The sequence below is a fragment of the Trachymyrmex septentrionalis genome, unplaced genomic scaffold (assembly GCF_001594115.1).
Source record: "Trachymyrmex septentrionalis isolate Tsep2-gDNA-1 unplaced genomic scaffold, Tsep1.0 scaffold9, whole genome shotgun sequence".
In the NCBI taxonomy this organism is placed as follows: Eukaryota; Metazoa; Arthropoda; class Insecta; order Hymenoptera; family Formicidae; genus Trachymyrmex; species Trachymyrmex septentrionalis.
In genome coordinates, this window is record NW_017306091.1 from 4444882 (window position 1) to 4456182 (window position 11301).

The 11301-nt window shown below is 38.0% G+C and overlaps 3 protein-coding genes across 4 annotated transcripts in view; 2 read left to right on the plus strand and 1 right to left on the minus strand.

Moving 5' to 3' along the window:
• The window catches only part of LOC108755882 (nuclear pore membrane glycoprotein 210), a 7964-nt gene extending 1071 nt beyond the window's left edge, over nt 1-6893 (plus strand). Inside the window, exons 2-9 of the mRNA XM_018499273.1 lie at nt 219-1442; nt 1743-5085; nt 5169-5424; nt 5527-5768; nt 6077-6223; nt 6311-6437; nt 6515-6571; nt 6685-6893. Coding sequence (XP_018354775.1) covers nt 219-1442; nt 1743-5085; nt 5169-5424; nt 5527-5768; nt 6077-6223; nt 6311-6437; nt 6515-6571; nt 6685-6875 — 5587 coding nt within the window. The 3' untranslated portion in view covers nt 6876-6893. The remainder of the gene's footprint in view (nt 1-218; nt 1443-1742; nt 5086-5168; nt 5425-5526; nt 5769-6076; nt 6224-6310; nt 6438-6514; nt 6572-6684) is intronic.
• LOC108755886 (protein MEF2BNB homolog) overlaps nt 1-11301 on the plus strand; it is a 14692-nt gene that overhangs the window by 2634 nt on the left and 757 nt on the right. Inside the window, exons 1-2 of one of the 2 annotated variants that reach the window (XM_018499286.1) lie at nt 10565-10580; nt 10664-10921. In XM_018499286.1, the coding sequence (XP_018354788.1) occupies nt 10867-10921 (55 nt within the window). In that variant the 5' untranslated portion in view covers nt 10565-10580; nt 10664-10866. Of the gene's footprint in view, nt 1-10564; nt 10581-10659; nt 10922-11301 lie in introns of those variants that run through there. The other variant, XM_018499285.1, reaches the window with a different exon arrangement.
• Nucleotides 7800-10092, minus strand: LOC108755885 (translocon-associated protein subunit beta). The gene is made up of 4 exons (XM_018499284.1): nt 9849-10092; nt 9279-9423; nt 8503-8817; nt 7800-8046 (listed from the first exon to the last, which is right to left on the minus strand). The coding sequence occupies exons 2-4, from the start codon at nt 9420-9422 to the stop codon at nt 7930-7932; spliced, it is 576 nt and encodes a 191-aa protein (XP_018354786.1). The 5' UTR covers nt 9423; nt 9849-10092; the 3' UTR covers nt 7800-7929.

Here is an 11301-nt window from a genome sequence, read left to right on the forward strand (position 1 = left end):
AATATTTAATTGAGTAAGTCCAATAAATCTATTGTTAGGTCTGGAGGAGATTAGATAGTGCATCTAGATAGGTACTTGCATCTTTATTTTCAAGTAAATTATATCAATACTTTATGTTTATATAAAAATGTTGTGTTTTAGAGAAATTCCTCTGAAATATTTGATTAATGTTTCTGTTTTTATATTCTCTATTTTTCTTTCTTCGATGTGTCTTATAGGTCTACCTCGCGTTTGGATATTATACAGCTGATTCCCATAAACGAGAACTTTGACAGAACATGTTCTCCAGCGGTATTGATTCAAACTATAACGAGAGAACTGACAAGGAACACTGCAATTGTCTTGGCAGAGGACGTCAATACTGGTCACTTTCTGAGATGCGACATTATAGTAGATGCAATTTTCTCTCTAAATCTCATTACTACTACGAGAGAGTTATACATCGAGGATATACCTGAAGCTTTCGAGGTTCGAGCATATGATGAACATGGAAATGAGTTTACAACTTTAGCAGGCATAGAATTTGTATGGAGTATTGGCGATGCTAATAAACACATGCCATCGGACAGTAAAGCCACGAGCAATGTGCTTCGTTTTATGACTTACGAGGAGTCACAGTATGAAAGGCCCATTAGTATAGCTATGTTAGATAGTGTTGACAAAAGAGGTCACATTATTCTCATAGAAGGCGTTAGAACCGGCACGGCTAAGGTATCTGTTAAATTACCGCATTCGGAGTATAAATATGTTCCATCCATAGAACTGGAATTGGTCGTCATTGCCAATTTAATCATCATTCCACCAGAGATAACAATAATGGCCCACGACAGCTTCAGATACAAGATAATGCACACTCGTCAGGGTCGCCTGGAGGAGATCAGCCTGCCTTTGAGCCAGTATTATCTGGAAGCTGAGAATACCGATATATTAGAGATCGATAACGATCGTGATTTTGCCTATGGACGTAAACTGGGACGTACAAAAGTGTTCCTACATGATAAGAATGTCCGTGAAGAATATCCGGTTATTCTACCTTCCGCTATAGTTAACATACACGAAGTTGCATATATCTCTCTTTCTGTTTTACCAAACAGAAACTGGGGATTGGTATTAGACCACGCTCACGAGATCGTTGTTGAACTATACAATAGCAAAGATCATAAATTCCACATCGGAGAAGGCGTGGAAGTCTCCATGAAAATAAACGAGCAATATCTAGAACCGAAGTCGATTACGCAAAATGGTACTTATGCTATCGTTGTACCGATTGTCTGTGGAATAACGACCGTGGAAGCGACGTTGCGCGGTATAATCGATGAACATGGCAAGAGGATTGCCTTTGAGCCACAGCTCTCTACGAGAGCCGAACTTACGATACACACACCAGTAAAGGTTCAACCTCGCGTCTTGGCTGTTCCATGGGACATTGTAAACAAGTCTAGGTAAGCATAGAGGAATTGTTAATTAGAGAGAAGGATTAATAAAAGGAATAAATAGGCCAAAAACAAGCAAAATATGTTGTATATTTAAAAATAAAATTAATTTATTTAAATATAAACTTTAGATTCAACGGGACGTTTCGATTTAGTATTCCTCAGCCATTGTTTTTTGGTTTATGTATTTCTTTTATTGTTTTGCAATATGAGCTAGTAAATATGAATTTTTTTATAATTTTTTTGAAGGATTTGAAGGAGTAATTATAAATTTGTTCTGTCTACTTTTTATTACTGTGTGTGTCCTAGATTTGACATAATGTTGAAAACGAGCGGAGGAGACGGGTCGTATGTTTGGTCCAGTAGACAACCGTCGATACTAGCCGTCTCACAGAACGGTGGTATCAAAATTCTGTCAGCGGGTACGGCGGAAGTAGTTGTCATGATGGCAAGAAATCAACACAACAGAGATACGGCGAAAATACATGTATTGCCTCCTGTAAAGCTAAAAATTATCGAATATAACATGGAAGCGGCTATAGGAGAACCCATTCATTTGCACGTCGCATTATTTGGGCTACTGATTAATGGATCCGATGCCAGGGAGATACCCTTCAGCGACTGCAAGGATGTTGATTTCGAAGTACATATTCCAGACATGAATTTCGTACGGAGTTATGATAAAAATGCACAACCGGTTGGCGCCGCGTGTGCCGTGATAACCGTAATAAACTATCGCAGCATTGGTACATCCGACGTGACTGTTGCCTACAATGCGAACAATAACGATGTGATTGACCATTATTTAACAGACAATGTCACCGTGTCAGCATACGAGCCGCTCGCGGCGATACATCCACAGAATAAGGAAACGTTACTCACTATAGGGTCCTCGAGGTATGTGGTATTTAAGGGTGGACCGTTGCCGTGGACGAATAAATCTCAAGATTACTCTCGAGAGATACATCTATCGAACGAGGAGATTGCCGAAGTGATCGAATATGAAGATTCATTAAGCGGACCATTCGACAGAGCCGTTCTCAAAGTGATTTGCAAGACATTAGGAATAACTACGTTGACGTACACGGTGTCGAATGTGCCCCTGTTCTTGAATTGTCGGCGCACTCACGCATCGGAAACGATTGAGATTGTCTGTGGCAAGCCCAGGTACATCTATCTACAACCAGAATTCAAGGAGGTACACGACAAGAATTGCCCGATTAGTAAGAACACGGATAAGATAATGGCGCATAGCCATAAGCGTTTGAAGATCGCTGTGATTGTTAAAGATGAGGATGGTAAGCAGTTTGACAATATTACGAGCTTGAATATCGAGTGGAACTTGAAGCCGTCCGGCAGCGGCGCTGTAGAAATCCAATCCAGCACGATGGAAGAGACTTGGACGGACATGAATGTGGTTTTGCCGAAGGGTCACTATCAAAACATCATTTTCAAGAAGCATCATGGAATTCTCACGATATTCGCGACTGTGACTGGCTATCAGAAGCTTGTCCTTAACAGACTGAAAATCTCGCCGGAATGGCCACCGTTCCCCATCGAGAACGAGAGAGGCGGAGTAGAGACTCCACTGATAGAAGCCTCTATAGAGGTGACTTTGGTGAACGACACCATCGTCAGCCCCGATAAGCTGATAATTCTGAACGATTCGAGCATGAAGTCGTACTTGCAGGTCAGCCAAGGCTCTGGTCATTATGAATTAATTCTCAGTTCGAAAGACATAGCAGATATTCGGTACATGGATACGACAAGAACGATCAGTGTGACGCCGAGGAAATCAGGTGTCCTTCATATAACATTAATAGATCTCTGTCTACCCTCGAAGTTGGCGGAAGTACATGTCGAGGTTCAACAACTTGCGGCTATCGAAGTAGACGTCGTGGATAAAATCGAGAAGGGGAAATGCGTGATAGCCGCGTTGAGACTTTACGACACGAACGATCACATCGTGAAATTGCCCTCTCTTGGTGCGTTAGATTTCCGCGCGGAGATCGACAACGAACATGTCGAGATTAAACAATTACCTGCTAACGAACAGGATGCCGCACCCTATGAGCGAATACTGTATAAAATCTATGGTTTGTCGGAGGGTGAAAGTCAACTGATGTTCGTGAAGACGGGCGACCGTGAAATACGCAGCGAGCCAATCACCCTGCAAGTATTTGTCCCGCTACGAGTGCAACCGAGGAATCTGACGATACTGATTGGTACCATTTATCAAATGCAGACCATCGGTGGTCCGCCGAACGCTGAAATCGAATTCTCAACAGAAAGCGGGGATATTCTACGCGTCGATCGCAATGGAATCCTTGAAGGAAAGTCAGCTGGTTGGACTGGGATTCATGTGCGTGCCGTCGGACTCGACGCTAAGGGTAACAAAGTGATTTATTCGGAAGATCGCGCTGATATATATGTGCTGCATCTTGACGGAGTAAAGATCTCGACCCCAGTAAATAGAGTAAAAGTCGGCGCGACGTTTCCTCTCTGGGCATTTGGTATCCCTGATTATCTGACGCCACTCATCATCGGTTCCATGCAGTTGCCGCTGAGTTTCGCGTGGTCATCAAGCGATCCTAGTCTACTGACCTTGCACAACATGTACGAAGGCACTGGCATCAACATCAGATATCAAAATCAGGTATCGCTGAGAGCCAGGGCTATAAATCCAGGCGTAGCAACAATCTATTTGAACGCTACTGTACCCTGCAACATGCTCTCTAGCTTTAACAAGAACGACATCATATACACCACATTCGTGAAAATCGAGATTTTTGAAGAGTTGCATCTGACTAATCCACCGTCGTCGGGAAACTCGGTATTGACGATATTAATGTCACCGAACTCTGTTCTGCAGCTGCAAACCAATCGCGACAGACACGGTACGACGACCTACAGGATCCTGTCGAGCACACACAGCGACGAACCCGAGAATCTGCGCGCCTTGACGCCCGCTACGAAGGCCGTGACTGTGGAGAAGAACGGAATCGTGAGATCCGGTGAAAATTACGGTCAAACGATTATTTTAGTTACGAATACAGAAACGTACAATTTGAAGCAATCATTAATGGTGGTTGTCGAAGTCAAGCCTATTCATTACATGATGCTTTCATTGAAATCCAAACTACGTATACGGAACGGCGAGGAGCTGAATATGTTACCGAAGGGAATGGAGCTGGATTACGTAATTGAGTATTATGACAACGTAGGAAATAGATTCCACGCTGCCGAGACAAATGTTAAGGCCATGCTAAATCGCGCTGATCTAGCGTCGTTTACCGCAGGCGCGGGTAACGTTATCACCGCCAGATTTCTAGAAAATGGCGAACTAGTCGTGAAAACTTTCAATGAGAAACATCCTAGTGGAATATACGACTACGTTCACATGATGATCGGCGATATCATATTTCCGACGAAGACTACCCTGACTATCGGCGATATAATATGCTTCTCCATGCCGCTTCTCTCACCTGATGGTGATCCAGGATACTGGCAAACCTCCGCGCCTGAAATATTGTTGGTAGATCCCATCACGGGTATAGGTCGCGCACGAAATGTCGGGCACGCCGTTATAAAACATAGTCTCGCGACCCACGTGCAAAGTGAAATAGAAGTCAACGTTCTACCAGTCGCACGGGTAATTCACAACAAAAAGACGTAGTAATGTCATAACAATATTTTTTTTACAGTACATTATTATAAAATAATTTTTTCGCACAGGTATCTATAGTTCCTTTGAGAGGAAGAAACATCACTGGCACAGAAACTTTCAGCGTGCCACTTGTGCTGAAGGGGAAGGATGAGGAAATCAAGGAAAATAACGTATTGGCAAGAGGTTTGGGCGGTTGTCGGACATTATCGTCATTCGCATTAAACGCGTTTCCCTATTCATGTAACATTCAGTTTGTTTCATCAACCTCTTCAATTGGCGTGAAGGACCTATTCGTCGTGAAGCCGCGATTCGATATCGTGACAGGTCAGTGCAGTATCATTCACATGATGAAGGATAGAGATAAGCGAGAGATAAGATGAAAATGAATAAGCTTGTTGTCATCAACTCTCTTCGTGTTTATTGCAGGCTTCTATTACTGCGACATCATACCGATGAGTTCTCCGACCATAGCCGCCAGTATATTAGAAAGCCATATTCAAATTAATGTCCAGAGCCGCGACATTGAATCGACAGCTCTGGAACTCGCTTATTTGCCACCTGTATATGTCGATGCTAAGGAGATTATGTTTGCCAGTACACAAAGTGGTAGTGCGCCGTCGACGACGCTAGAGGTGTATGGCTTGCCATCGGTATTACAGTATCTCACTGTAAGTCGTTTGTTTAAGAATATAAAAATATATATATGTATATTTGTTTTAAAAATCTATTTAAAAAACTTAGCCTTACGTATAAAGAAATGACATAATTAAAATTATTGATAAATGTTTTAATTTTCTATTGAATTATTTATTTGTTGGAATTAGAGATTCCAAGCTCTCTCAATATTAATATTTAACAAATATTACAAATTTTAAGTACTTGAGCTTAAAATTTGTAATATTTACTACATGTTAATATTTATTATGTCGTATATCTGTTTTTAAATTTTATAAAACACTAACACTTTTTCTATTAGGTTGACGTACCAGATGGTGTGGCCATTACTTGGCAACATGTTTCCAAATCTACAATGCAATATAGATTGCGTTTAATGAATAATCAAGACGAGATTCAGGGACAAAAAGTGTTTATTGCGAACGATTTGACCAAGCAAAACATATCTGTAAGTAAGCTGTATGTATGTTTGAAACGCATTTATGTAGCTGACATTAGCAATCGTTATTTTATGACATCATGCGTTTCTTTTCAGCTTCGCATACGTGTTTCGAGGTATAATCAATTCATCCCTATGTCCGGAGTACAATGGGTCAATTACATGTATTTTCACAGATATACGCTAGGAACGTTCGCTGTTATTGTGATTACAATTTTTTATGGTAAAGCTAGATTTGAATTTTTTAAACTTATGTCATTTTTAGTATAGTACCTAACGTAGGTTTTGTGTATTTTTCAGTTTGGAAACATAAAGTAGCGACTGTCGATTTAACAATCAGAAACAGAAGTATTTTTGGTACGTATGTCATTCTTTTTTTTTCCTAATTTTACTTGACATTAGAGTTACGATGTTTGTCTTACAATGTTTTTCTCAATACAGCATTGTAACATTAATGACATTCTTTATAGTTGATAAGTCTCCGCCGATGATGAAAAAGACGATTTGTACTTCGTGTACAACTACTCCAACGGCCACTACGCCAAGTAGCAGCCCGCTTCGAACTCCGCCGTTAAGGCCTTTTTCGGCATTTGAATCATCTGTTTATGGTGACCCTCGTAGTTTCGGCACACCGTATATTAGAAGAAGAGATTTGTGTTAGAACTCTCTCTGAATTATTGACGAAAATTTATTAGAAAATAATGTTCGTTCTAATATTTTCGCTAAGAAATATTTAAATTAACATGCTCAATTTTATGAGAAAGGTTTAGTTTTGCAAAGCTTCTGATGCTTTCATTGAGAATTATTTTCATTTATTATAAATGAATATGATAATCATTGCAGAATCGTGCCTTAAAGTAAAAATTGTCATCTGTTTTGTTAATACATGGAAACACAGTGCTACATTTCTTAAGAAAAACTTAGTTTTTATAAAATGTTATACTTATTTCTTTGCTTGACGTGACAAATGTATGATATTATATATACGTGTGTGTGTGTGTGTGTGTGTGTGTGTGTGTGTGCGCGCGCGCGCGCGCGCGCGCGCAAAGTAGGATTACAATAGTCTGTTAACATTGCCATGATACACGATTTCTCTGTGTACTATTTTCATTTTTATAACGATACCGACAGTTCCTAGTCATACAACTATATACTTTTGTTTACGTAAATAAAATGACAGCCAACTTATTATTCAATGTACACAATATTATATTGCATATTATCAGAGAAAGGACAAAAAAACCTTATTTTTTTATATTTTGTAAAACTGTGATATGTACACATTTCTAGGATATATGTATAGCAAAACAATCTTTCAATTTTATATTCTAAGTTAAATATAGAAGTTAAATATGCTAGAAATAGTTTAATTATTCGCTTGTTAAGTAAAAAACCCAAGTTAGATTTCTGGTGCCAAATATAATATAAAAAATTTTGAGAGGAAAGATTTCATTGTAAAACAAGAAAAAAGAAAACTCAAGGAAATTGGGTAATAAATCAAAACATTTTGCTCTTTAGATGTCAGAAGTATCCAAGTAAGAAGTTGATATATACTTATAAATACAAAAAATGCAACATGATGTTCATAAATAGCGTCACGTTTATTACAAAAGTAGATGTATATAATAGAACAGTTGTGTTTCTTACAATGATATAGGAAAATTTATAAAGTGACCTAGAAATTTCAAGGAACGATTCTAACATGTAATATACAATCAATGTTTTTTCGTGTTCTTCAATAATTTCTCATATTTACATTTACTGGAGTACCACAAGGCGAATGGAATGAGCAAGGAAGGTAGAGTCATCACGGCGAACGCGGCCCAATCGACCTGTAAGACACAACAAAATAGGATTGTATTGTGAAGCGATAAAACTTAACTCTAAAATATATATATAGATTAAGATAATATATCGATACTTAATTTTCAATCAAGACCTTAGGCAATAATTATTGTAATTTTGTTATAAAGCAAACAATGTAACATATGTTATATATATGACAAAAATAAAATAATTTGTAATAATCTTACTTGGTAAAAACAAAATTAGATTAACTATCATCGTATAAATTGAGAAATAGAAAATAAAAATGTGTAAATAGTACATTATATAACACAATGTGATATACAAGACTTTACAGTATTTATTTTTCATGTTATTACATACGTGTGATTACATTTCTAAAATTTGTGAAGTTATAAAGTTACTTTTTTCTGCGATATCTCTCTTGTAACTCTATTACAAATAATATTTGTATGATTATATAAATATATGTTCGTATTTACCACATGAGATGAAAACTGTTTGTCATAGTCCCTGTATGCCACAATGAGCCCCTCACCAGGTTCACTGCTCACAGCCACTTGTAATCTGGGGGCATCCTCCTTGCGACGATAGAGAACTTCGGCTGAAGTAAAGTTGAAATATCCAAACTTACGTGGCCTCACTACCACAGTATGGCTTACATTGGTATAGGGTGGCACGCGATCGATTCTAGCGTTCAACTCGCCGCTCACATGAGTGAAATGATCTGGATGGAACGAATTGTCCGTAATCTCGACCTCCAACGCTGCCACGTTGCCAGTATTATAAATAGTATACTACAAATTAAATGTAGATTGTTAAGCAAAATAATATTTTGACAGTTTAGAAAATGTTCATTGAAGTTAAGCATTAGCCATGTTCAGCAGAATGTTTATCTACGACTGTTGGAAATTTTCTTTGCATTAATTAGATTACATTTTTATGTGTAGATCTAGAAGAATGGTCCTATCTCTCAATGAAAAAAACTTGCAACAATTGCAAAATAAATATTCTGTTAAACGCAGCTATTTTACAAGAATGTTTTATTTTAATAGATCTGTTTGCGTTATTTGAAATCCTCAAAAATTCTTGTACCTAAAATGAGATAAATATATATTCGGACTTTGAAGAAAAAGAAAGCAAAGATATACTAAATATAAAAAGTGTAACCCAAACAGATCTAAAAAAATATACTTTATTTTACTTTATATAGATATCAGAAGCATCAAACATAGGAGAAATTCTCCTTTTTCGTTACCTTAATAACTATATCCATATTTTCTACCAGGTATTTGTTGAGTATCTGTTTGGAAACTAATAATCTAGCAGCTTCTTCCTCCTCCTCTGCGTATATAGTTGCGCATAACACAGCGAGCGCTGTGAATAAGATGTGCCACTTCATTCTGTAAGATTAAGAGGTCTTATTAGTCACTTTGTTATCAATTTTCAATGTAAAACGCTATTAATGTACGTAAATGCACCGATGTAAGTTGCTTAATTCATATATCACGATATTTTATGTCAACCTTACATTAATTTATCCATTTACATGCGTCTCGACGACTCTGTTATCGAGTACGATTTTGACATTCAAAAGTAGCGAAATTTGTGTCAAATTTTTATAACATCTCAAGGATTATGTGTGGAACAATTATCTCGTTTACTATCACGGTCATAATTATGCCATTTCGGGCAGATATTCGAAAACACCTGTGATGTGCCACTAAAAGACTCGACCTGTTGTCAACCTCTTGAGAACAATTCTTAGATTTTTATCCTCGCGGGTGTTTGAGAATAAAAAAAAATGAAACGAATGAATAGAACTTACGTTTTTCTTTGTAAAAACGTTCAAGAACCGGTGATTATTGTCGCTCGCTGTCTGAAAACGCGCAAACAGTCTTTCGTTTCACTCGTTCAGTTCACTCAGTGCCAATCGCTCCATACGTGATACGCGTATAATAGGGGCACTCAGCACCCGATCCAACCCCAGCACCGGAACGAAATATACCCGGGAGAACCGGAGAAGTGCCAACGGCGTCCTGTACGCTGCCACGTTTCCGGACACGGGATGATAAGTCCGTGTACACATCGTTACTTCCGGTACGCGCTGTAAGCGGTAAGATGGCGATGGGTGGCGCACCTTTTGTACGAACGATATGAACGCGTCTGCCACAAACTCGAATAATTTCATTCCTAATTAAATATCTACCAATAATTCGCAAAGTCGACATTAATAAAATTTTTAAATGTACCCTGTAACATTTGATTGTGATTTTATTTTAATAAATCCGGAATGAGTATATAATTTCATCGAAATTGGGACAAAGGGGTGTTCTAATTAATTATCAAATCCAAATTACAAAATATTTCCAGTGGCGAGTAGATGCAAGATATTGTATAAATATTTTCTTGTTACAACAAAAAGAATGTCGACGTGCCTCGCTCTTGATTCTTGCAAATAAGGGAAATTATTCATGTAAAGTGCAAGTGCAGTAGACGCAAGTGTAGAACGCTGTTGACGATCAGCTGATTATGACAGTCGCTCGATTGTTATGCGCGGGTGAGAAAATAAAGTGGTTTTATCAAGAATCTTGTAAAGCGAAAGAGAGAGAGAGAGAGAGAGAGAGAGAGAGAGAGAGAGAGAAGATAGAAGTCCGTGTCCCAAAAGAAACGAACGTCCAATTTAAAGGAACGATTCCACGATGCGACGACGAGCCTGACATATTTCGTTTACGTGCGTCAAAGACTGGGTGATTAGAGTTACTATTTACATTTCAACATGTCGAATTGACGTTGAAGTGGCATTTAAAACTGCGAGATTTCGACCTGATGTGATATTCCAAACGATGGCTGCGAAAGTCTATCAACCTGATCAGGAGTTGGAAACAAAAGTTAAGAAAGGTTAATACTGTTAGCGTCTTGATACCTTATTTTTAAGCCTGTTCTACAATTGCATAAGCATAGTTGTAAGTAGTTGTTGTAAGAGCTATACGGTACACAGAAAAACTTAAGCAATAAGAGGAAAGTAGGAAAGAAATCAACACGTTGCTGTTGTTTACATTATGATTTTATGATCTCTACTGTGATTGGTAGAATTCAATTGTGTGGTTGGTCAACTTTTATAAATATAAATTTAAAATTAATTACAATTACACCTACATTTTGAATTGTGAATTGAGCGTTAATTTACATCATTTTGAATATTTGCTTGATATCATAAGTTGACTTACAAACTAAATAGTTCTATGCCGATTAGCTTTTAAGAATTAAATAGGGATCGG

Bases quoted from the DNA above. Each gene is read 5' to 3' on its own strand.
- LOC108755885 (XM_018499284.1), bottom strand. From the start codon at position 9,422: ATGAAGTGGCACATCTTATTCACAGCGCTCGCTGTGTTATGCGCAACT. The intron at 8,818-9,278 runs GTAACGAAAAAG...TTTAATTTGTAG, and splicing joins ATATGGATATAGTTATTAAG to TATACTATTTATAATACTGG. The intron at 8,047-8,502 runs GTAAATACGAAC...TGTGTCTTACAG, and splicing joins AACAGTTTTCATCTCATGTG to GTCGATTGGGCCGCGTTCGC.